The following is a 23,938-nucleotide window of genomic DNA, read 5'->3' on the forward strand; positions in this document are numbered from 1 at the left end:
ACCTGATGCTATTTGTTGTTCAGTGTTGTCCAGCCATGCTGTACAAAAAAAATGCCACACATGGAACAAAACCGACAATAAATACCTCAAATTCAAAGACAGGGAACATTGGACTGGTTTCTAATATGCCTGATTTAAAGAAAAACACAGGACAATGATTTTAGGCAAAACAAATGTTCTTTATCAACTTATTTGTGAACAATTTCAACAATATTTAATACAATATCAAGAAAATAATACAATTATTCCCTTTTATTACATAGAGTTTGAGAAAAATAACATCCATAATGCAAAATAAAGAAAAGTAAAAACTACAATTGGCTCTCATTTAAATCCTTTGGCTTTTTGCCCCAAAGCCCTACTGTGACTAAGAACTTATTCCCTGAGTTTGTAAACAATACAACAAAATGTAAATACATAACCGTAAATAAATGTAACTAAATAGAACAATATCAACAGGATTAACAACAAAACAAAAAACATTGGTGAAACAGACGAGACGAGAACTGAAAAATAGCGATCTCACCATGCTAGTATCGATCATATATCAATACTCTTGGTATCGATGCTATATCGATTCACTCGCCCCAGCTTTATCGCAAACAAGCAAGCAAGCAGATACCTCTTATAAAACAAGGCTTTATTGCATAAACATATGTGTAGATATAGATATATATATATATATATAGTATGCGAAATAAATGATTGGATAACTATACAACTATTGCTCTTTTCCTTCTCTTCTTCAAAGCAGCATGCCGCGCTTGTGTGGTCATGTGATGAAATCTACATACCGTCCCGTGAGGCGCGCGTGCACGAGTCGCCAAGCAAGTGACGATGACGAGGGGGGGGGGGGGGGGTAACAAGACGGTGCTGAAGAAGCATCAAAAGCCGTGATCACGTGACCTTGCATATTCAGCACAATGCCCTCTCGCCCACTCTCGCGTCACAAAAAGGATGACATCATGCATTTACACCAACTATAGTACATCGATATGATCAATATGGACTCATTCATTCGCCTGTGAACTAGGTGTTATTATTACAGTGGAACCACCAAGTGGAACGCCCCTAAAGTGGTACAATTTCAGAGACAAGGACGAGTAATTAACCCTCGTTTTTACATTCAGTGATGCCAAATATTAAATGATGATAGCCATAGAGCCCTAATTAGCTTCACTTATTGTGAGAGGTGTAAAAATGCCTCGAATGTTGAACAAAACGTCCTCATGCAAGAATATGAACTTTTGCTTTTTTCTTTGAGTTTTTTGGAGTTGTCCCAGAGAAGGAGGGTGCCAGTTTAACTTCTTGTATGACACTTAAGAATGTTAAAACATTGCCTGTACATTTCATGAACGTGTTATAACACCTCAAACTACAACATGGGATTTTTATTCACATTATTTTCAGTGGGAAAAATGTATTAAAATGGGATCAACCTGGAAATCAAGCAGTGTAGGAGGTTCCACTCTATGAGGTCATGACCCTGTTTGCTAAAATGATCACTTCTATTTGTCCGACGTCTTTTATCCGTCACCTCAGCACCTGTTCAAACATGGCTGCAGTTTTCATAGGGGCCACTAGGGGGCAGCCTCCTCCGCACATCCCTAATCTAACAATGGCCTTCATACATTCTGTTGTTATTATGCGGTTACATAATACATTCGTATGATATATATAAATATCATCTATAAATATCTTATATACAGTACAATAGTGAGGGGTGTTTAGTGTGCTAGCATGCTACTGTGTGACCTACATTTAGCACACTGGTGGAATGACAATGAGATGTTTTCCCAGCGTCAGTCCTCGCCTCTGTCCTCCTTTCACCATCACACACTCCTCTCCTCCTCCTCCTCCTTCTTCTTCTTCTTCTACCAGACTTGGGGACAAGTTGTGCTCCATGTAGGACAGGAGAGGATCCATAATGAGTGTTCACTGACAAGAAGATGAGGAATGGCTCCAAGCACCTGATCAGTGTTGTCAATAAATAGAAAAGTAATTTAAAGGGTAGTCAGCAAAATAAAATCCATTCTTCTTAGTTTAGAAAAATTGAATTCTTTTCCAGTTCTCAGTGAGTCCAGTCAGTTGAAAAGGTGACATCCTCAAATGAACATCTCTCCTCATTCAAATCAAAACAAAGAATGACATGTTCTGCTCCATCTAGGTCCATCCTGGTCCATTGTGGTCCAACAGCCTCCGTCCTGGTTCATTAGTGTCCATGTGGTCCATGTGGTCCATGTGGTCCATGTGGTCCATGTGGTCCATGTGGTCCATGTGGTCCATGTGGTCCATGTGGTCCATGTGGTCCATGTGTCCCGGTGCTCACAGTGCTCACGAGTGTTTACTCCATGCCATTGCGCAGCATCTGATTGGCTGCAATCAGCATGACGCTGATGATGAACGCGATGGCGAAGGCGCAGATGAGACTTTTCCTGACGCACGTCTGACGGTTCTTCTTCATGGGATGCACTGAGGGACAACCGGCACACAAGGACGTAAGACATACCTGACTTAATGAAAGATGATGCAATATGAACACAAAGTGTGATCCGTGACAAGACAGAGGTGTCTCTTCTCTACAACCCGAGTGTCATCGATAAGTCAAGCTGGTTCCGAGTTCTGGATCTAACGGGATCAGCGGCAGTGGACCGCCACGGAATGGAAGCAAGCATCAAGGAAGGAGGCTGGCTTCTTTTTTACTAAAAACATCACAGGACCAGAATCTAGACCAGAACCAAACAAGAGGTCCATCATCCCTCATGTGTCTCCTTGGGTATTTTCTTATGTGTGTCCTCATGTGTTGATTCCCCGCTTGGCATCTCTGTGTGGAGTTTGCATGTTGTCCCCGTGCATGCGTGGGTTTTCTCCGGGTACTCCGGTTTCCTCCCACATTCCAAAAACATGCTAGGTTAATTAGCGACTCCAAATTGTCCATAGGTATGAATGTGAGTGTGAATGGTTGTTTGTCTATATGTGCCCTGTGATTGGCTGGCCACCAGTCCAGGGTGTACCCCGCCTCTCGCCCAAAGACAGCTGGGATAGGCTCCAGCATGCCCGCGACCCTCGTGAGGATAAGCGATACAGAAAATGGATGGATGGATGGATGTCTCTTTGTATGAGTCCTCATGTACGTCCTCATGTGTCTCCATGTGTGGGTTTCCTTGTGTGTCTTCAGCCTTCTCTTTGTATGAGTCTCCTTATATGTCTCCCTGTGTGTGTATTTTAATGTCCTCCTGTGTGTGTCCTCACATGTCTACCTGTGTGTGACCTCACGTGTCTCCCTGTGTGTGTCCTCATGTATTTCCTTGAGTATGTCCTCAAGCTCCTCCGCCCCTTCATGAATCTTTGTCACGTTGACGAAATGAATATTTCAGAACAGACAAGTTGGAAGCAACAACGGCTCACATTTGACTGAGCGGTAGAAATAAGCAGAGAGTACATTTTAAACACATGCAAGATTCACGCTGTCCTGACATGTCGGGAACACCACCAGGACCAAGATAGTCATGAGCGGCTTCTTGTCTGACGTTCAAAGGATTGTGGGTAACGGGCTGTGACACTTTTCCACTTCATTTCCTGAACAAAGACCCGTCATCCGGCTTAACATTTGTCTGAACATTTATAATTCACTTTTAAGGGAATGCCATTCCACTATACGGATCATCTTGACACAAAACATCACGGCCATAAGTTAGACTGTTCAGCTCACACAACTACAGAAACATCCTAGATGTGGACAACCTTCATGCTAAGCTATATAAACAATGTCAGCGTGGCAAGATTTCATGCTAAGCTAACCACTGTTTTGCCCCTGGCGGGCCATATTTGGCGTATTGTAATACAATTTGTGCAATAACGATGGTAAAAGCAGTCCAATATGAGTGAATTTATGCTAAACTATTTGTCTGAACAAAACAACCAATCACACTTCTTAGCTGTGTTAGTGTAATATCTAATTATACAGTAAAGTACCTCACTAAAGTATACTAACATCTCTCTATGATGTGTACATGGAACAGGCACATAAAGGAGTGTATTAGTAGTAAGTTGTATTGTGAGAAATGAAGGCCCCCTCACCTCCCTCGTACTCGGGACAGTTCCCTGAGGTCTCATTGAGGCTCTCCTCCTCCGTGATGATGATGTTCTCAATGTCCTTCATTGTCAGGTGGTCGCGGAAGGCGTGAAAGAGCACCTGCTTCAGCTCGTCCAGGGACAGCTGCTGCATGTCAAACTGCGGGGGGGGGGGCACACGGTGCACGCAGGTCAGTGCACGTACAACACACACACACACACACACCGTATCTGTAATCTGAAGATGCAATGAGGTCAAGGCTGAATTATTGATTAGGTGGTGTCCCTAATGAAGTGGCCAGCAGGTGTAAGCAGGATGACTGCGACGCTGTCCCCCATCAGTAACCTCCAAGACAGCTTGACAGCAAACACAATCAGGAAGTGTGTTTAACGTGCACACACACACACACACACACACACATTCATGCACACGGGGTGACTTTGCTTGTCACTTTTCACTGAGTAAGCTGCAGTGTGTGTGTGTGTGTGTGTGTGTGTGTGTGTGTGTGTGAGGACTCAGTAGGAGCAGCAGGTACTCACGCAGCAGGTACTCAGTGTGGACAATAGAAGCACATAGTTTGTTCCAAAAAAGCCACCCAGGTGATTTACACTTGAAATTTATGATCTCAGCCAAGGAGATTATGTTCCCGTTAGCAGGATTTATGTGTTTGTTTGTCTTAATAAAAGTATTTTTCCAAGGATGTCCCCATCATTACACCAGGTGACAGTCCAGGCACGGACTATTTCATCACACATGACATCAGCCTTGGTGGAGGTATTATAAAAGACAGATGGAAGAGATGGACCAAGAGGAGCCATCACCACCATCCTGAAGGACATCAAGCTGTTCCACTGAGCGCGCTCAGAACGTGCTCGTATGCTGCTGCCTTTTAGACGAGGCGTCCACCAAATGTCTCTGACAGAGGCACCATATTTTTGACGGTAGTACTTGGACACCATCGCTTGTCTGAGCAGATGAAGACCACTGAGACCAGCCTGTCACTGGATGCTCCATTCTGCTTCCTGCATCCGTCGCCACGGTTACCGTTTCTAGCGCCTAGAAAACTCATGGATCAAAAGGCCCCAAATGTCTCATTGATTCAGACGTTAGGTGTGCAAAGCCAATCGTATGGATACCAGGATGTATGCAGGCTTCATTGGCAGCCGGGATCACTTGTTTTTCTCATCAGATTGTCAGACTGTCAGCAGAATGAGACAACTTGAGTCAGGAATTCTTCAAAGCTCATGTCTGGATCTCCTCAAGGGGCCCAGAGGGGAAAACAAATAGAACCAGTGAAAAGTTTCGTGCTTATCTCACCACACACACACACAGAGTCAAAGATGCACGAGTCAAGTCGAATCCAATCTGAGAGCAACAGCATCAAGTTTCTGGGAACGACACAAAAAACTTGAAGTGGATGTCAACTCCATCCTTTAAAAATCCGAAGAAATACAACTTCCAAAAACTACATCTATGGTGCTTTTGGACAGCACTGGGGGCGAGGTGGGTGGAGTGCTTACCCAGGGACACAACAGTGAGTGGGTGGAGGGCGCAAGGATCAAACCCCCAACCTTCTGGCTTCTGAGCTCTACCCCGTGAGACATTTCATTCATTCATTCATTTTCTGCCGCTTATCCTCGCGAGGGTCGCGGGTATGCTGGAGCCTATCCCAGCTGTTGTCGGGCGAGAGACGGGGTACACCCTGGACTGGTCGCCAGCCAATCACAGGGCACATATAGACAAACAACCATTCACACTCACATTTGGAGTCACCAATTAACCTAGCATGTTTTTGGAATGTGGGAGGAAACCGGAGTACCCGGAGAAAACCCACGCATGCACGGGGAGAACATGCAAACTCCACACAGGGATGGCCGAGGGTGGAATCGAAATTGGGTCTCCTCGCTGTGTGGCCCGCGCGCTAACCGTGCAGCCCCTCCTGAGACCCAGTCACTCAAATACAGTGTTGATGGAGTGTGTTGTCTTTCTGACACTTCAAAGTGCACTTTTTACTACACCACTAAAGCGTCAACAGTCACACACGGGTGTGATGTGTCTCACTTTCCTTTCCTTCACACTGTGCCGGCCTGCCAAAGCCAAAACAATCATGTCTGCCACGTGGAACTTACCTAAAATTGATGAGAGTGAGGAAAAAGCGGTAGAAAATGAATGAATGAATGAATGATAGAAATTTTGCACCGTGTAAAACATACCAAGACAAATGTCTCTCAGGGATAGCACGGTCAAATTTGAAGAACACTTGACAGGGTATGGGGATTTTTGAGTCAAACGGTAGATAATGTAAGTAAATGCAAATAACCCAAAAACAAATAAATTCATCAGACGAGATGACCACCCTTCGCCAGCGGTGGAAGACACAGGGTTTGCTGGCTTCTTTCTTACGTGGAACCCACCAACGTGCTACTGGAGGTTCTCTTCTCTTGAAAAAGTATCGTAATTTCCAGTGTATAAATAAAAGGGGTGTGGCTAATTCATGGTCATGTTCTAATATTGCGGCATCTCCTTTACTTGAGAACGACTACAAATTGTTTAAATCTGAAACGTTGGCATCGTTTAACACGAGAATACAACATTGTAACTACATTTATAGGTCAGAAAAGTGGGAAAAGCATCAGCATCAGCATCAGTTTCCATGATGCATTTCTTCCCATGCAGCAAAGCTTTTCACTGGCATGGCTGCCAGGGTGCTGCAATGATTCATTCAGCTGCCTCATTCAGCTGCCTCTGGTGGACAGGGGAACAAAAAGAACATTAAGGCTTGTCTCAATTGTGCCAGAAAACATCTTGATGATCCCCAAAACCTTTGGGAAAATACTCTGTGGTCTGACCAGACACAACTTTTAATCTTTTTGTGTATACTGTATCCCAAAAGTCTGGGCATGTAATAGACACATACTGTATACAGTAATATACAGTGGTGTGAAAAAGCTTTGGGACTCCAGCAAACTACAGCGAGAGACATTATCCACAAATGGCATAAACACAGAACTGTGGTGAACCTTCCCAGGAGTTTGAACATGGCTCCCTCGCTCTGTTGCGTTTTTTTCAAAACTGTATTAATTAATGTTCATTGCAGTTTCGTGATTGGTATCCTCCCAGTCCATGTGGAAGTGGTACATTCTTGTCTTTTTTTACTTCTTCCCCGTGTACGTGGCATGTCTACAACTCCTGTAAATGTTCCCCTGTACTTTGACCATGACAGCAGTTTTCCTACAGCTGAGTCTTGTAATATAGGGACCCGCTTACGGAGCCCACTACCTCTGCTGATGGACTTCTGTGGCCATTACATGGTGAAAGTGTAAAGTCGACTAAGGGGGTGTTAGTTCATGTTTAGAGGGCTCTAATCATGGCAAAAATACATATTTTAAAGGTTTTCTATGCTCTAACTATGAAAATATTCCGTTTATTAATATTGAATCCTAGAAATTCATTTATCGCGGTCTGGAGGCAATTAACTGTGAATTAATTAACCTCCCTCCTCCAGCTGTGGAACAGCTCACAGCAAAAGAAGGTGCTTGTGACCTTCAACAGCCCTCACGGAGTCTTAGTTCACATCCAAGTATCTCGATGTGGGCCACCCCACCCGCCGCATGCTCACTTATCTCCACACACGCCTTCAAAGCCGCGAGCGGACCATGGTTCAACGTCAACATCAAGATGAGGGACATCAATGTGGACGTGTTTTCGTGTTTGCAAGCTGACACGAGATGTCCTCGTCTACGCCTGTTCTCCGCCATTGGGACTTGAGAGAGGGATGCCACGATGTTGAAGGACGAAGACGGCGTGTTGGCCAGCATGTAGATGAGGAGAGAGCCTGAGACGCATCAACAGCTCAGGTGGAGGGAGGACGTCACACGTGCACCAAAACACACACACACACACACACACACACACTCCCACAAGGGAACTGACTTAAAACTCAGCAGACTTGTTTTCCATGGAGAGGAAGAAGTCTTTGTTCTTATCAGGGAGCACAGGAAGCAGGTAGTGTGCCTGTGTGTGTGTGTGTGTGTGTGTGTGTGAGTACGTATGTGTGCACTGCAGAAACTAGGCTGCGTTTAAAGATTTGCTCTGATTGCAACATGCACAACGGGCGGGCGAGGCAGAGGAGAGCGTGAGCGTGAGCGGGATGATCAACATGGAGACGGCACCAGCGACATTATCATCACCTGCCAGAAGATGTTGTCGATGGTGTTGCCAAGGAAACCTTCTCTGTTGTCGGATGACAGCAGCTTGGGCCCCAGTATCGTCATAAACTCCTCAAAGTCCACCTGACCGTCCCCTACACACACACACACACACACACACACACAGAGCAAAACATCAGCTACTAAGATTTTCCTTTCCCAGAAAGTGAGAAGGTGCCCTGCAGAAAGATCAACAGATGGAGGTTCTCTCATCTGTGACAAACCATAAGGCGTGTGTAAGGTGCCCATGTCTTAACATTGAAGCAACAATTAGCATGAAAGAAACCGTGTCTGTGTCTAAACTGGCACATTTCCCGACTTGCACTAATTTTTGACTGTTGGCCACACTGTCAGGAGACTGGGAAGACCTGGGTTCCATTCTGTGTGGAGTTTGTACATTCTCCTTGTGCATGCGTGGGTTTTCTCCGGTTTCCTCCCACATTCCAAAAACATGCTAGCTTAATTGACGACTCCAAATTATCCATAGGTATGAATGTGAGTGTGAATGGTTGTTTGTCTATATGTGCCCTGTGATTGGCTGGCCACCAGCCCAGGGCGTACCCACGCCTCTCGCCCGAAGACAGCTGTGATAGGCTCCAGCATAACCCCACAAATATCACCCTCTTGGCCACGAAGGGGAGGGACTAACTTGAAATAATGTCCACATGACAGCAATATGAACTCATGTAGTCCGTATACTTATTAAAGTGTACATAAATTAATGTAGTCAAATGTGGTCACTAGCTGCTATCGTCCTGTGAAGAGAAAAGTCATTATAATTGGACGCTCATCAGGTCGAACAATTTTGAACCCCAACATCATTTTTGTTAAAAATACATCTCTAAAGTTCAGTTGGAACCACCGACGCACAATATGTCACCGTACGTCACCGTACGGCAGCAAGCATGCAGGAATCAGGAGGTTGTTGTTAGATTGTATGCTAATGTTAGTACTCTCCACTCTTAAAAGGCAACGCTTTATCTTGACTGTGACATTTGCAAAATGCAGTCTGGCATAAACAGAGGCTCGCGTTCCATTCATGAATAGATGAAGTTAAGTGCACAGCCGACACTTTGAGATGTCAAGGTTTAACATCAGCTTTAAATGTAAGTGTGGGCGGGGCAACGTACGTACTAAAACTTTTTTTTATGTGCTATAGTGACGTGCAGTCAATTAAATAAATGAATAATGATAACATAATATTAATATCTGTCCATTGAACTGTATTTAAATAATCCTGCCAGTTTCTGTTTGTCAGCAAGTCAACTATAATACATATGTTGCAAAAACCTTTATTATACACTATGACTTCCGACATCCTGTAAGAGTGACATCATTATTCTTGTACCTTGAACAATAAAAAACAAAGCTATCCTCGCTTCATCCTAAAGAAGTGGGGTTATGTGTGAGCTGGAAGGTGCTTGTCACTGCCGTCCTTCCATAGGAAAAAAAAGTGTTCTGTTTTGATTCTGTGCTGAATTACTGAGTGCAGCGCTGGGCACATCCACCCTCAATAGTCGCCAGCTTGGCAACACAGCAGAAGGGGAGGGACTATCAAAGAAAAAGTAATGGAGTCATCTCCCCACCATTTGAAGCAGGGGGTACATGCAAATGAGAACAAATCATAAGAAATGTATATTTTTAATCTCTGTTGTGTGTAAAGCGTCGGGTTAAGATTACGACGTTCATTTCCCGTATGTGCATAATAACGGTAACGGATTTAGGACAGCACTTTGTAATTTTTTCCCTGTCAGGGGTTACCACAGCGAGTCAATTGCATGAATGGTTTTGGCTTCGTTTTGAGACAGATGCCCTTCCTGACGCAAACCTGGCTGGGAATTGAACCCATGCCCTCTGCCATGAGAGGCAAAACACTGCAAAAACAGTCTTGAATCAAGTCCAAATGATCGTGAAAAGAGGCAACTTTTGTCATTCATTCATTTTCTACCGCTTATCCTCACGAGGGTGGCGGGGGTGCTGGAGCCTATCCCAGCTGACTTCGGGTGAGAGGCGGGGTACACCCTGGACTGGTGGCCAGCCAATCACAGTGCACATATAGACAAACAACCATTCACACTCACATTCATACCTATGGACAATTTGGAGTGGCTAATTAACCTAGCATGTTTTTGGAAAGTACACTTATCGGAAGTATTACATTTGCGACACAGCCATGGTTAGCTCTTAAAGCAGGCTGGCATCAAACGAATGTGTTTGTGCGTCATTCACAGACTGTCAATTTGTGTGTGTGTGTGTGTGTGTTTGTGTGTGTCGGTGCAGCCTCACCATCCATGTCCAGCCTCTGCATGATGATGGCCAACTCCACCTCACTGGGCATGTAACCCAGCGAGCGCATGGCCATTCCTAGCTCCTGCTTAGAGATGAAGCCATTCCCGTCACGGTCCAAAACACGGAACGCCTCACGGATCTCTGCCAGACACACACAGATACACAATAATGTCACAAACACACAGGTACCCCCCCCAAAAAAAACACCAATTATGATGCGCCCAATCTCTCCAGAAATAGCTGTCATTTTCCACACTGAATACCTGTCAATCACTCTGCTCTGAGACAGAAAGGAGATAGAATTGATGCTCACAGTAAGGTAGGGGTGTCCAAACTTTTTCCAAGGGCCATCAGAAAGAAAAATTGAGGGACGTGGGGCATCCACTTTGATCAAATGTAATTAAGGCCAGGAAATAGTCCCAAACCTGCACTTTGGACACCCCTGCAGTAAGAAGAGAAGGAATAATTCCAGCACTCCTTCCATGGAGGAGCAACAGGTCGTCTCCCTGAGCCAAATCCTAATCCTTGCCCCAAATGGAACAAAGAATTATACATCAAATTCATGTTGATCTCCCACAGGTTGGATGTGATTAACATTCCCATCCCGACTGGCTGCTCCTTTCTATGAGGAAAAGTTCATTCCCTGAGGAGCGTCTTTGCCCTGTCAGCTGCCTGAGAGGTGACGTGCCTCTGCGCTCCTGACAACGCCTGGGCTCTCACGGCCCACCTCCATCCCTCAGGCCATTCATATTCTTACAGGAAGCACACATAAAAACACCAAAGATGTCAGGAAGTCTGGACACAGGCAAAAATCATTTATTATTCAACATTTACAGATATATATTAAAAACAGTAAAGGCTTCAAATGACAAAATAACCGGTTGGGCCACCCTTAGCAGCAACAACTGCAATCAAGCGTTTGCGATAACTTGCAATGAGTCTCTTCCAGGAATTTTGTCCCACTCATCTTTGCAGAATTGTTGTCATTCAGCCACATTGAAGCACCTTCTTAAGGTCATTCAGGACTTTGACTAGTCCACTCCAAAGTCTTCATTTGGTTTTTCTTCAGCCGTTCAGAGGTGGACTTGCTGGTGTGTTTTGGATCATTGTCCTGCTGCAGAACCCGAGTTGGTTTCAGCTTCAGGTCACCAACTGGGTGCAAAACAACCCCAAACCATCACACTACCGCCACCATATTTTACTCTTGATATGATGTTCTTTTTATGAAATGCAGTGTTACTTTAACACCAATTGACCAAAAAGTTCAACTTTTGTGTCGTCACACCGCAAAGTATTTTCCCAAAGGTCTTGGGGATCATCCAGATGTTATCTGGCAAAATTGAGACGAGCCTTAATGTGTTTTGGTCTTGGAACTCTGCCATGCACGCCGTTTTTGTCCAGTGTCTTTCTTATGGTGGAGTCATGAACCTTAACTGAGGCAATTCTTTGGACGCTGTTGCGGGGTGCTGCTGTTTTGTGACCTCTTGGATGAGTGGTCGCTGTGCTCTTGGGATCATTTTGGATGGCTGTCCACTCCTGGGAAGGTTCACCACTGTTCCACGTTTTCATCGTTTGTGGATAATGACTCTCACTGTGGTTGGCTGGAGTCCCAAAGCTTTTTCCAAACCATGACATGCCCAGACTGCGTTAGTATGTTAAATTGAGTAATGCTCACAGACACTTTGACTGACTGGCTTCATGCTGTTTAATAATAATTCTATCAATTGCAAAGTGAACCTCCATTCATCAAATTAGCACATTAAAAACATTTTGTGGTGAATAAAAGTGTTTCACTAGTTATTGTTGTTTAATTGACGTGCTAACTGCAAGGTACATTGTTGACTGACAGGTGAGCCTCCCTAAAAAAGATCCTTGAATGGCTCCTACCTCCTCCTTCCCTCTAATCCTTTGTCCGTTCCTTGTACGATAAAGTGAGGATGTGGAAGGCGGGTGAGTGTGCGGTCTCTCCAAACAAAGTAAGATTTATTTGTATGCAGCAGTGAGTGAAGAGTGCACGTTGAATGAGCAGCTCCCTAAAGTAACTGTGTGTGTGTGTGTGTGTGTGTGTGTGTTATGAGGGAACGCACACGCTGTGATTGATGAAATGCCTTAAAGAGGAGAGTGGCGCTCCTACATGGAATGATTAAGAAGTTGAGATGATCCTTGAAGAACCTTCACAACCTCAGTGAAGTGGGATTTGGAGGGTTCACACGCTGACAGTTTAAATCTCCCCCATCACCGTGTGGCCGCGCATTGCTTCGGTCTGTCTGGCGATACACTACAAAGCCCTTCATGACGACCTTGACCCACACCGGTGTGAAAAGTTGCAACGTGCGCAAGGGAGGAGGATTAAACGACAAAGTGATGCTTGATAACAGTGGCTTGGTCACAAGTGTAAAGACAAACAAACGTTGGATTAGCTGCTTCATACTGGAGACACGTGTGCTTCCTGTAGTGGGAATAGGCTTTGTTTGTCTGTGTGGAGAAAAGGAAGCTTATGTAAGAAAGATAATGACGTTTGCTGTCATGCTGCAGCGACCAACGCTTACTAGTGTGAATGCTGAGAGACACGCACTATTGTGTATATTATATATATATATATATATATATATATATATATATATATATATACACACCTTATTGTTTTTTAATCACAACCGCAAACCTAATTGGTGGTATAATATTGTTTTGCAAAAAAATAAGATCCAGCGTCTGATTTGTTGTCATTTTGTCCCAGTTAATCCCTACCCTTCTGCTACGTAGCCAATATGGCGACTATTGAGGATGGCAAGCGAGGACACTAGAAATGAAGAGGACTGCATCCACTTCCATAGTATGCCATAGTAGTTGGCCGCCATGATGGTGAGCAGAATCCAGAAACATTGCATTGTAAGCATGTCCAGGGCACAATGCTCAGATTAGATTTGTCATTTTCCAAGTTCGTCACAAACAAAGATAGGTACGTGTCATAAAAATGTTCTAGCTTTATAACACTGGTTGTTGTAAATAAACAGGACATTGGACAAGACTCACACAATTTACCTTTAAGCTACTCTGTTTCTCTGTGTGAATTTGTGTCAAGTTGGTGATGATAATTTAGGCTATACATCTTAATTGGTAAGTTTTGGTAAGAAACACTGTAAAGAAGAAAAAAGTCAAATAAAAAAAAAAACATTTCTGTCATACTGCTGCTGTTGTTTTTTGCCAGAGGTTGTGTATGTGTATCTTAGAATTATACCAAAGCTGTTTCAGGTACTACAAAATGGGCCCACAATTTAAAGCAGTTGTCCAGAAATGGAGGTTGGCAGGCCACATTTTCAAATTTTGGAGTACTTACTATCTCCTCTGTCCGCATAAAAACAGCATTTGGAGAACACTTTGATACTATAGCCTTGTGAACATCAGCTGAGCAGCATTACACAGTACAAGAGAAAGTCATTTGTTGTTACTAAAATGGAAAGACAAAGTGATATTAACAATGGAAGAGAGACAGACCATCTTAACTTTTCAAAATGTAGGTTATTCCTCCGGAGACATTGCAGTGTTCGAAAACTTTTGACCGATAGTGTCCATGTAGGTCATATTTCTAGAGTACAATGGATTTTTGCACATTTGTATACAGGATATACCTGTACAACCCACACACACTACACACAGGAATCAAACACTAGCTGTATGGTCTGCACGCTAACCACTCGTCCACCATGAAGTCTCTACACGCATCATATAACTTTATTTTATAATATCCATGTTTAGCTGATACATTGTACGCTGTTGTCCGCCTTGCTCTCTTGCTTACCATCATGGCGGACTTTCTGCTCCATGCTGTACTATACTCTTCCATTCATTTAGTGTCGTTAATATTAATAGCCAGTGTCCAGCACTGTGCACTCACCATTTTGAATTGAGTGCAACATTCAGGTACTGACAGTGAACCAGGTTTTGTCATATATCTCAGTGTGAACGCACCCAATTCCAATTTTTAGATCTTTTAGATTTTCCAGAATCTGCACCTATTCCGGCTGTATTTCCTTTGATTTGTGCTTCCTTCCAAAACGGTCTGTTTTAATTTATTCCACCCCCTTCATTGTGATTGGTCACAGACCCAAAGTGCTTCCTAACTATGAACCACATAAGGAAGTCTGTCCCTCTGTGACATCACAAAGGGGCAGTTTTACCACGCCTGTTGAAACGGAGTGATTTGAGCCATCCCAAACTTCTATCAGGGCTCACTTCCAAATGCCCAAACCTTATTATCTGAAACTTTGGCATGGTTTAACACGAGAATACAACATTCTAACTACATTTACAGGTCAGAAAAGTGGAAAAACACAATAGGTCCCCTTTAAAAGAAGTGCGCCAATTAAGTCACAGCAATAGTCTTTGTTCGGTGACATCATCTGTCAGTATTCAGACACTGACATTTCTATCTCAGAGATGAAAGTGAAAGTAATGGAGTTAATCGCCTGTGCTGACAGCTAACGACATGATGTCGTTCCTGTTTGAAGTGCATGCTTCATTTGTCAGCGTGGTGACAATCTCGCCATCATCAGTAGACTCATTACGCTTTGGTACATTTCCCAGCAGGCAGAATGGCTGACTTGGTGATGCCACAATCAATACCATCAATAACGCTTACTGGTGACCACAAGTCAGGCACTGACACTGGCACTAAATAGGATGAATGGAAAGGAGGCGTGAAACAAGAAGAACCGACCTCCGAGCTCCTCCGTGGAGATGCTGGTGAGCTGGAAGGCTTCAGAACCTTCTGTTAACGAGCTGGTCAGGTAGTTGTCTGGATAGAGAAGACCCGCACGCACATGATGGAATGGCATCTTCCTCCTGCACACACACACACACACACACACTGATGTTAGAGAGCAGACCATGACAACAGAGGACAACATTGTTCCTTGCCAACTCATGAAGCCATTAGTGCTGACATGCTAATGACAAATAAGCACATCCGAATTCAGTGGAGACCCAAAAAGATGCTGTGGCAAACACTGCACCAAAGTCCTACATGCTGCAGTCTAAGCTCCACCACTCAGACGACAAAGACGAGAAATATTTCATCCTGAAGATTTCCTTTATATTGTTTCCAATATATCAATCACCACGGTGTATTTTTGTACTTGGGATACTACTTCATCATGATTGCTACACTTCCAATTTGGGATTCAATTAAGATGGGACTTAAACCGTAGCCATCGTGTGTGGACAAAAAAGTGAAGGTCAAATTCAATGAATTCTGATGGAAGTGCCCTTGAGCATACTGACCCGTGCCCAGGCACAACACGCTCCCCCTCTTGGTGGGACAGGGCCCGGCCTGATTGCAGGTTGTAAATGACACATGACACATTTCATCAATTCATCATTTCATCACTTCATTTTTATGCTAGGGTCACGGAGCCTATCCCAGCTGTCTTGGGGTGAGAGGCGGGGTACACCCTGGACTGGTGGCCAGCCAATCACAGGGCACAAACAACCATTCACACTCATATTCATTCATCCAAAAGGTCACAAAAGACCCCACATTCATACCTATGGATAATTTAGAGTCACCAATTAACCTAACATGCATGTTTTTGGAATTTGGGAGGAAACCAATCTCCTGATTGTGTGGCCTGCATGCTAACCACTCGAACACCGTGCAGCCGACACATTTCATCATAGAAATAAAATAGGACTCAAAATGATCCAAAAGCATATTTGTTCTTCCGAGACTACATTAGTGAACGTAATAAAAAGGTGTGATTTAATTCTCGTGAGTAATTAATGACAGCCGCCACCTTGCACAAAATAATCAGAACGACTTGCTCAAAAAAGAATTAAATAAGTCCACAAAATCAGGGAAATTGCAGAAAAACAGCAGGAAAAAGTGATGGAACAAACAAACGGGCCAAGGTATGAGTTAGTGTAGACCAGTGGGGACCTGTAAAGGGATGGGGGAATCATACTCAAGTCCAGCACGGCACGAATGACCTTGTGACGCCCTAAATGCTGCATGGCAAAGGTATGAGTAAAGAGGTAGCGCTGGGCACTATGCAATGAGCTGACTGGATAGTGGCTACTTCCTGAGTGGGAGAAGGAAAGACGCACACTACCATACCTTCCTCTGGACTTGGACCTCTTGGTGGTTTTAAGTCACTCCCATGGGACCTTTGAGGCCAAGATCAGTGTTTTTCTCCTCTTCTTCTTTCACCTTCTCTTTTCCTCGCTTCTTCATATCCCTTTAGTCCCCCTTCTTCCTCTCCTTGTTTACATGTTTTCTCTCTCTCTTCTTCTCTCCTCGTGACTTAGGGCTATTGCAACAGCACATCATCAGTAGGGTGAAACGAGCCAGTCTCATGTTCCCTATTAGTGGCTGAACCATCCAAGGCTGGGTGAATTCTGCTTCACAATGATAGGAAGAGCCTACATGAAAGGATCAAAAAGTGACGTTTTCTCCTTTTCTTTACACCCTTTTCTCCCGGCTTTACTTCAATTTCTTTACGTCTTCTCCCTCCTCTTCCTGTACTCCCTTACACCCTCTCGATTAAAAAATGTAATCAAGTTAATTACATATCTACTCTGTGATTATAATTATGATAATCATGATTAATCACAATCATGATTGTTGGGTTTTTGTGAAACATTCAAGCATCTCTCTATCTATAGTATCTATCTAATCACACATTAAGCTGAGGCTTAAAGGGGGGAATTGTGCCCGTCATTCACAATCCTTATGTGAAACATGAACATATATTTATTTCCTTTTTCTATGCATTATAACGCCAGAAAACAAGTTAATATGAGCTAGCTTATAATGGGGACACACCTATTTAGACTATGATTTCCTCAAAAGAAAAACCCTCTTATAACATTTTATCGGTTTATGTACATGCTGTGATCACGCAGAACAGGTACACTGATGATAAGATGCAATAGTTGCAGTATCTTGTCGTATTTTGATGGTTTAAAACATTACCAAAACGTCCTTCCTCGGCGCATTGATAAACATCCACGCTAATTCCGTCAATAACAGAAGTATAGATACTGCGACAATGCTTATGATGTTCGCTCTCCTTGTGATGGCTGTGTCTTCCAGCACAAGATGTGCGCTCCAGACCTTTGTAGCTAAATTGAGAGCTATGTATCCACCCCTCCGTCTGCGGGTGATGCTGACACGAACGGCTAGCGAAGCGGTGTGTTAGCTGCAACAATAACAATAACAATCACTGTAGCTTGGGTGATATAGAAGTCCGTTATGTAAATGGAACACTGCTGGGTTTTTCTTGTGCGGGCTTTGCCGTCAAAATGCATATTTCCCATAACGGAAATATTTATTTTCCCATAATGGTAACTTGTTTTCTCGTGCTAGAAAGCACAGAAACGGGAAAGAAACGTGTTCATGTTTCACATAAGGATTTTGAATGGTGGGAAAAATCCCAAAACAATCTTTAACAATTGGCTTGAGTTTTGTCTTCACATAAAAGTATGAGGGTTCTGACTTGGAGACAGTACTTATTTGTGGCATGGGTAAACATATACATGGTGTGAAAATGTATTCTCCCCTCCCTGATTTCTTATTTTTTGTCACTGTGCTTCAGATCATCAAACAAAGTGATGTCAAGGCATGTTCAACTTGACAAGTGTACTTTTACTAAGATGTCAGTCTGCACTGAGCTTTTCCCGCTACATAGAAATTCATTGTATCAATCTTTTTCTTTCTCCTCGTCCTTCCATCCTCTTCCTGTCTGCTTCTATCATGTTGGACATAGATCCAGTGGAGGAATGCTGGAAGCAGGACAAGGAGGAGAGAGACAAAAACGGCACAAAGGTCGAGCATCTCGGGACTGTTCTTCTTTGGTCATGTGGCCAGGTGTGAACAAGACCGTCTGGCCAACAAAGCCCGTGCACGGCTGAGTGTTGTGTGTGTAAATGTATTCTTTAGTCCATCTGTTCCTGGTTCGGCTCCCATCGTCCCACCTGGACATTAAAGATTCCCATGCAGGTCACCATGGCAACACGAGTCCCTGCTAAGATGCAAACTCTTTCATATGTTTTTCCCCGCCCTCTTTGACCCTGCCTCCACCTTGCGAGCGCTTCCCATCTGGTCTGGTTCTCCACACGTGACCTGAGGACTGCGTCCGACCTTCCTCATCGCCACCACAAGTCAATCAAAAGTATTGGCTGTGGTTAGAAGTGATGCCTAATGAAGCATCCAGTGAGAGCGGGCCATAAAGAACATTAAAGTTATGCTCATAAGATGCAGTAGGCTGCCTCTCAAGTCAACACACTTCTTTAACGAGTGCAGAAATTAATTAAACATATCATATGGCTCCTAATCCCTCGCCACACACACATCCATGCTGAAACAGCACATCAGACATCTTACAGCGTGGCTTCTGTGACATTTAAAGCATGGGAGTGTATTGGGGGGGCGCGAGGGATGAAAGGTGCACATGAGGGGGGCGTGGGGGTCGGGAGTGCTTGAAAGAGGAAGGATGCGGGAGACTGAGAAGTGAAGGGGGGAGTGCTGGATGTAGTTGCATGGGAGGTGGGTGGGCAGCTGGGTAGGTGGGGGGGGCGGGGGAGTGATGACAGAGTGGCACAGATTGAGCCAAAAGTGGAAAATGGTGTTTCTTCCTGACTTGGCTGAACCTCCCCATGGGGAGGAAAAGCTGCTGTGGGGTGACTACGGCAACAACCTCCTCACTCCCATTCCAGGCACTGAGCCTCATGACAAGACAGCATCGGAGACAATTGCAGATCAACATGAAATATGTCTTGGATAAAGGCTTCCATCGGTCCTGAGCGGATGCAGCAAACATTCCCTACAAAGGCTTTTTATTGCATTTCTGAGTAAACCAATTACAAAAATCATCCAATTACCTCAGCCATCTGTGCTCCAAGGTCACTGTTTGATTCCCGCTCAGGTCACCTTCGCCCACCATTCCACCGCTTCGTGCTCTTTTTCAGCAACAAACCTCTTTTTTACCCACAGCTGGACTGTCGCTTGTTCAGAGACACAGCATGTGGCAAAATCATCATTCATTCATTTTCTACCGCTTATCCTCACAAGGGGGTGCTGGAGCCTATCCCAGCTGTCTTCGAGCGAGAGGCAGGGTACATCCTGGACTGGTGGCCAGCCAAACAACCATTCACACTCACATTCATAACTATGGACAATTTGGAGTGGCCAATTAACCTAGCATGTTTTTGGAATGTGGGAGGAAACCGGAGTACCTGGAGAAAACCCACGCATGCACGGGGAGAACATGCAAACTCCACACAGAGATGGCCGAGGGTGGAATTGAACTTGAGTCTCCTAGCTGTGAGGTCTGCGCGCGAACCACTAAATCTCTAAAGAACGTGAGAGTCCATACCATCATCATGCACGATGCAAGCGACCCTCCACAAGAATTCACTTTTTCTTCGGCACGGCTTGTTCCAAAAGGGTTAAGAGAAGAGGAGGAAGTTGAGTGAAGTAAGTCGACTCATTTAAAGCGGTACGACGCCAGCGTCAGCTGATGCTAACTTGTTAGCAATGTTAACATGCTATACCACTAACGATGGTTTACTCCTTTTTAGACTTCTATGACACAAATTAGGGCTGGGCGATATGAACCAAAACTCATATCGCAAAGTTTTATTAAAATGTAAGGAATCTTACAGAAAAATAGCAGCTGAAGTAAAATGTTATATTCACTTCAATAGAATTCAACCTTCAGTGCAATCATGCTGCAGTCACATTAGCCTCGGCAGCCGGGTTAGCACCGTTAGCGCTTCCATCTCACGTTCCCCATGACAACAGACGCTAGACATGGTTGATACCGTCTTCATACCGTCTTCGTAGCTAAGGGGTGCTCAAAGCTAACAGCTGCTTGTGTGTGTAAACAATGGAGCAAGCGGCAGGTTACGAACATAACAAAATGAACATCCATAGCTGCTTAAGGGGTCTGTACGGCACCAAAAAACAATAGTGAATAAATAAATTCATGAAATAAAGCACTATTAAACACACACATACAAAAAAAACACCACAGAAAACTCAGAGCTGCCATAACTAGCTTGCACCCAAGTGGCGCCATCTTGAAACACGCGCCGCATCAAATCTACTCTATAACGATATGAACGATTTGCTTGTTTTTGATATCAGCCCTAACACAAATGCTAAAAACTTAAAACATTACCAGTACTGCACTGAATAACGCTTTCATGATTGCCACAGTTTGACCCTGGAACAGACTCTTTCTATTCAACTCTGTGCCAAACAACAACTGGATCCAAACTACTCCACTTTGGTGTGAGTGTCATTCAAGACTGGACAAGGTGTTCCGCAGTCTTGGGTCAAGTGGGGTCACCGCATCATACTTCAACACGTGACCCGAGGGCGAGACATTGTTGACCTTGGCCTTTAACGAGGAAGGACGCAACAGCAGGACACGATGATGTGACAGCAGTGAGCATCATAGCGTCAATGGGAGTATGCACAAGGAGATGAATGAGGATACAATCAAGTAGTATAATTAGGTATAAGAATAAAGAATATATCTTAATAATAATTAAGAATAATTACCGGCAGTGTGCACGTGTCCTATGACAGCAATCAAGCCCACACATGCAGGGCGCATGACGACATAATGCTGTCATTCATCTCTGGGCCTACATTCACAGTTTACATGATCATCAATTATTATCACCATCAATTGATAGCCTACTATTACCATTACAAATGTGTTATTATTATTATTTTAATATCATAATCAATGAATGTTAAAATGCGCCAACTCGCGCACACCCACGCCCCCAAAATGTATCTTGATGACAACAGGTGCATCCATTCCGGGGGTGTCGCACCTTACCTGCGTGTGGAGTCACCGGGCCCCCCCCCCCGTCCGAGAGAGTCGCCCCCGGCTCGGTGTGCTCTGCGCCGGCTGGCGGGAAGGCTTGAGGGCGCGTCGCGGATGATGGAGGTGCTCTCAGTCCGTCCGCATCGGTCCGCTCCGGTTGAGTTCGATTCCACTCGCCCTGTCCGCGGGACTCACCCGCCTGTCACCTGACCACGTGACAGCAATCAATCAAGTGGTTCACGTGTCAGTCATGGCAGCGTCAAATCTTTGAATCTTCAAATGTTCCGTACCTTGTGGACACATCCACACGCGCCGTTGGTTCGAGTCCAGGCTGCTACGGAGAACCAGCAAAGAGAGAGAGAGAAAAGCGAGAGAGAGGGAGGTCTTTCCCGCCCTTACACTTAACCCATTTATATGTCTCCTGTCCTGCGAGGAGGAAAGTGGGCTCTGGAGGTGAGAAATAGTTATGTGTGTATGTGAGAAAGAGAGAGAGAGAGATTGATGCTGTCACTTCACTACATGACATCTGCTGTGTGTGGGTGGGTGGAAGTGGAGGGTATCATATATAACTGTTTGATGCAACCCCCACACACACTCCTCCACGCACGCACTGATTATGATATATGGACCACTTGAAAGTGTTTCCTCATGGCAATTACAAACATTACTTATTGTGTCTTTAATTGGCCCCAGGTTCATTGTGACATCTCATACATCACATACATGTGTTCATACATCATGTATGTGTGTTCATACATAATGCATGCGTGCATGTACTACATATATCATGTATGCACATAGCGTACGTATGTTCACACACTTTTAGTACAGAACAGGGGTGGCCAAACTTTTTGACTTGGGTGCCACACTGGGTTAAAAGCCACAACAAATCCACAGCAGGTTAACGCATAAATCATAAATCAATCACTACTACTTCATGGGTGAAGTAAACGTTACACATAACTTAAAATTCATGTAATAATTTTCAAATGCCCCATGGCATTCTGGGTAGTTCAGCTGCATCCAGTTATTAGTTTTTTCAATGTAGGTTTTACAAGAGAGAGAAGAAAGGCTCTCAATTTGCAGATTCATCTCCAGCTCACAGCTAAATATATGTATATGTATGTATTATTTGATGCCATATAGTATGGTGTGAGGCTGGAGGGCACGTGAAATAATAATGAGGTGCTAGAAGCCAAAGGAGGAGAAGGTTTCATGGTGTTTCATGGTGGTACCACATATGTACGAGTGGCAGTCCTGCAGCTCCATCCTGGTCACGATTAGCTTTAGCATATTAAAACTATAATATTTGTGTTCTTTAAAACACCTTTTGTGTTGGAATAATTGAGAAAGAGTATGAGTATGTTCTTTGAAAAGGGTTAGTGACGTGGCAGTGGAGATCATCCTTCCACACCCACTGGATGGATGATGATGACAGTGGAGACATGCACCAGTTCACAGGACAGTGACAGCAAGAGAAATGTAAACACAAGATCACATGAACACAAGCACATTCATAAAAATGAACATACAGAATTTGGTTGTACACAAGTTATGACTATCTTGTTCTATTTATGTTCATAATGTGTTATTTCTTGACATAACGGTAGTAACATCAAAGTCAAGTCTTTTTACGTTGTAGAAAAATGTATGACTTTATATTCAAAAGCTGCGCACACCAAACTCTGCTTACACAAACAAATCAATACTTATTCATTAATCAATACTCACGCTTAATCTTAATCTGTGAGCTTTGCATCGTAATGTTGATTTTTTTTAAGGGCTGGATTGAAGCGTGCAAAGAATGCTGGGATATGAGGGGCCACAAAGGTTGTTTTGAATGCAGACACATTTGTCGGCCACATTTGAAGGAGCCTTGACCGACTTTCTAATTCGGATAGCCTTCGCGCAGCATGATGACATCATGCAGCCTACAAATGCGTACTTTTAGGATGCAAAATATCCCCCAACCCTAGTGAATACTGATGTAACCCACCTGGTCCAACCAGAAGAGTTACACAGAACTATAGTGGAGAGCGCTAGCCATCTAGCTAAAAGATCACTTTTCTGGCCTATAAATGTAGTTAAAATGTTGCATTGTCGTGTTAAACTATGCCAAAGTTTCAGATAATGAGGTTTGCTCGTTTGAAAAGAACTTTGGGATGGCTTAAAATGCTCGGTTTCAAAAGACGTGGTAAAACTGCCCCTTTGTGATGTCACGCCGGGGCGGACTTCCTTATATGGTTCATTCTAAGCACTTTGGGCATGTCACCAATCGCAGTGGCGTGGGCATGCCCGGAGCCGGGCTGTGGGTGGAATTAGTTAAAACATACCGTTTTGGCAGGAAGCACAATTCAAAGGAAATAGAGCTTTAATAGGTGCAGATTCTGGAAAATCTAAAACATTTTCTGTACTGGTTATTGTGTGTATCTACTCTATAGGGGCCACGACTCAATTCAAAGGGTCATGAGCATAAAAGATGCCCTTCAAGATGTCTGAGAGTGAGGTTTACCAACGTACTTCTGCAC

At 44.0% G+C, this 23,938-nt stretch overlaps 1 protein-coding gene across 3 annotated transcripts; it reads right to left on the reverse strand.

Annotated features, from left to right (window-relative positions):
• Window positions 1–1,092: 1,092 nt before the first annotated feature.
• Window positions 1,093–21,867, reverse strand: LOC131138209 (calcium-binding protein 8-like). 3 transcript variants are annotated; one of them, XM_078788003.1, is made up of 8 exons: window positions 21,701–21,856; window positions 21,423–21,616; window positions 15,290–15,414; window positions 10,570–10,713; window positions 8,266–8,378; window positions 4,081–4,234; window positions 2,263–2,472; window positions 1,093–2,217 (listed from the first exon to the last, which is right to left on the reverse strand). In XM_078788003.1, the coding sequence occupies exons 3-7, from the start codon at window positions 15,405–15,407 to the stop codon at window positions 2,345–2,347; spliced, it is 657 nt and encodes a 218-aa protein (XP_078644129.1). In that variant the 5' UTR covers window positions 15,408–15,414; window positions 21,423–21,616; window positions 21,701–21,856; the 3' UTR covers window positions 1,093–2,217; window positions 2,263–2,344. The 3 variants fall into 3 exon arrangements, with proteins under 3 accessions (XP_078644129.1, XP_078644128.1, XP_057942921.1); XM_078788002.1 differs by having other exon boundaries at window positions 2,281–2,472; window positions 21,423–21,863; XM_058086938.2 differs by lacking the exons at window positions 1,093–2,217; window positions 2,263–2,472 and adding an exon at window positions 2,899–3,579 and having other exon boundaries at window positions 21,423–21,867.
• Between the last annotated feature and the right edge of the window lie 2,071 nt (window positions 21,868–23,938).

This window comes from Doryrhamphus excisus, linkage group LG21 (assembly GCF_037039965.1).
Source record: "Doryrhamphus excisus strain RoL-2023G ecotype Guam linkage group LG21, RoL_Dexc_Guam_v1.1, whole genome shotgun sequence".
NCBI classification, from domain to species: Eukaryota; Metazoa; Chordata; class Actinopteri; order Syngnathiformes; family Syngnathidae; genus Doryrhamphus; species Doryrhamphus excisus.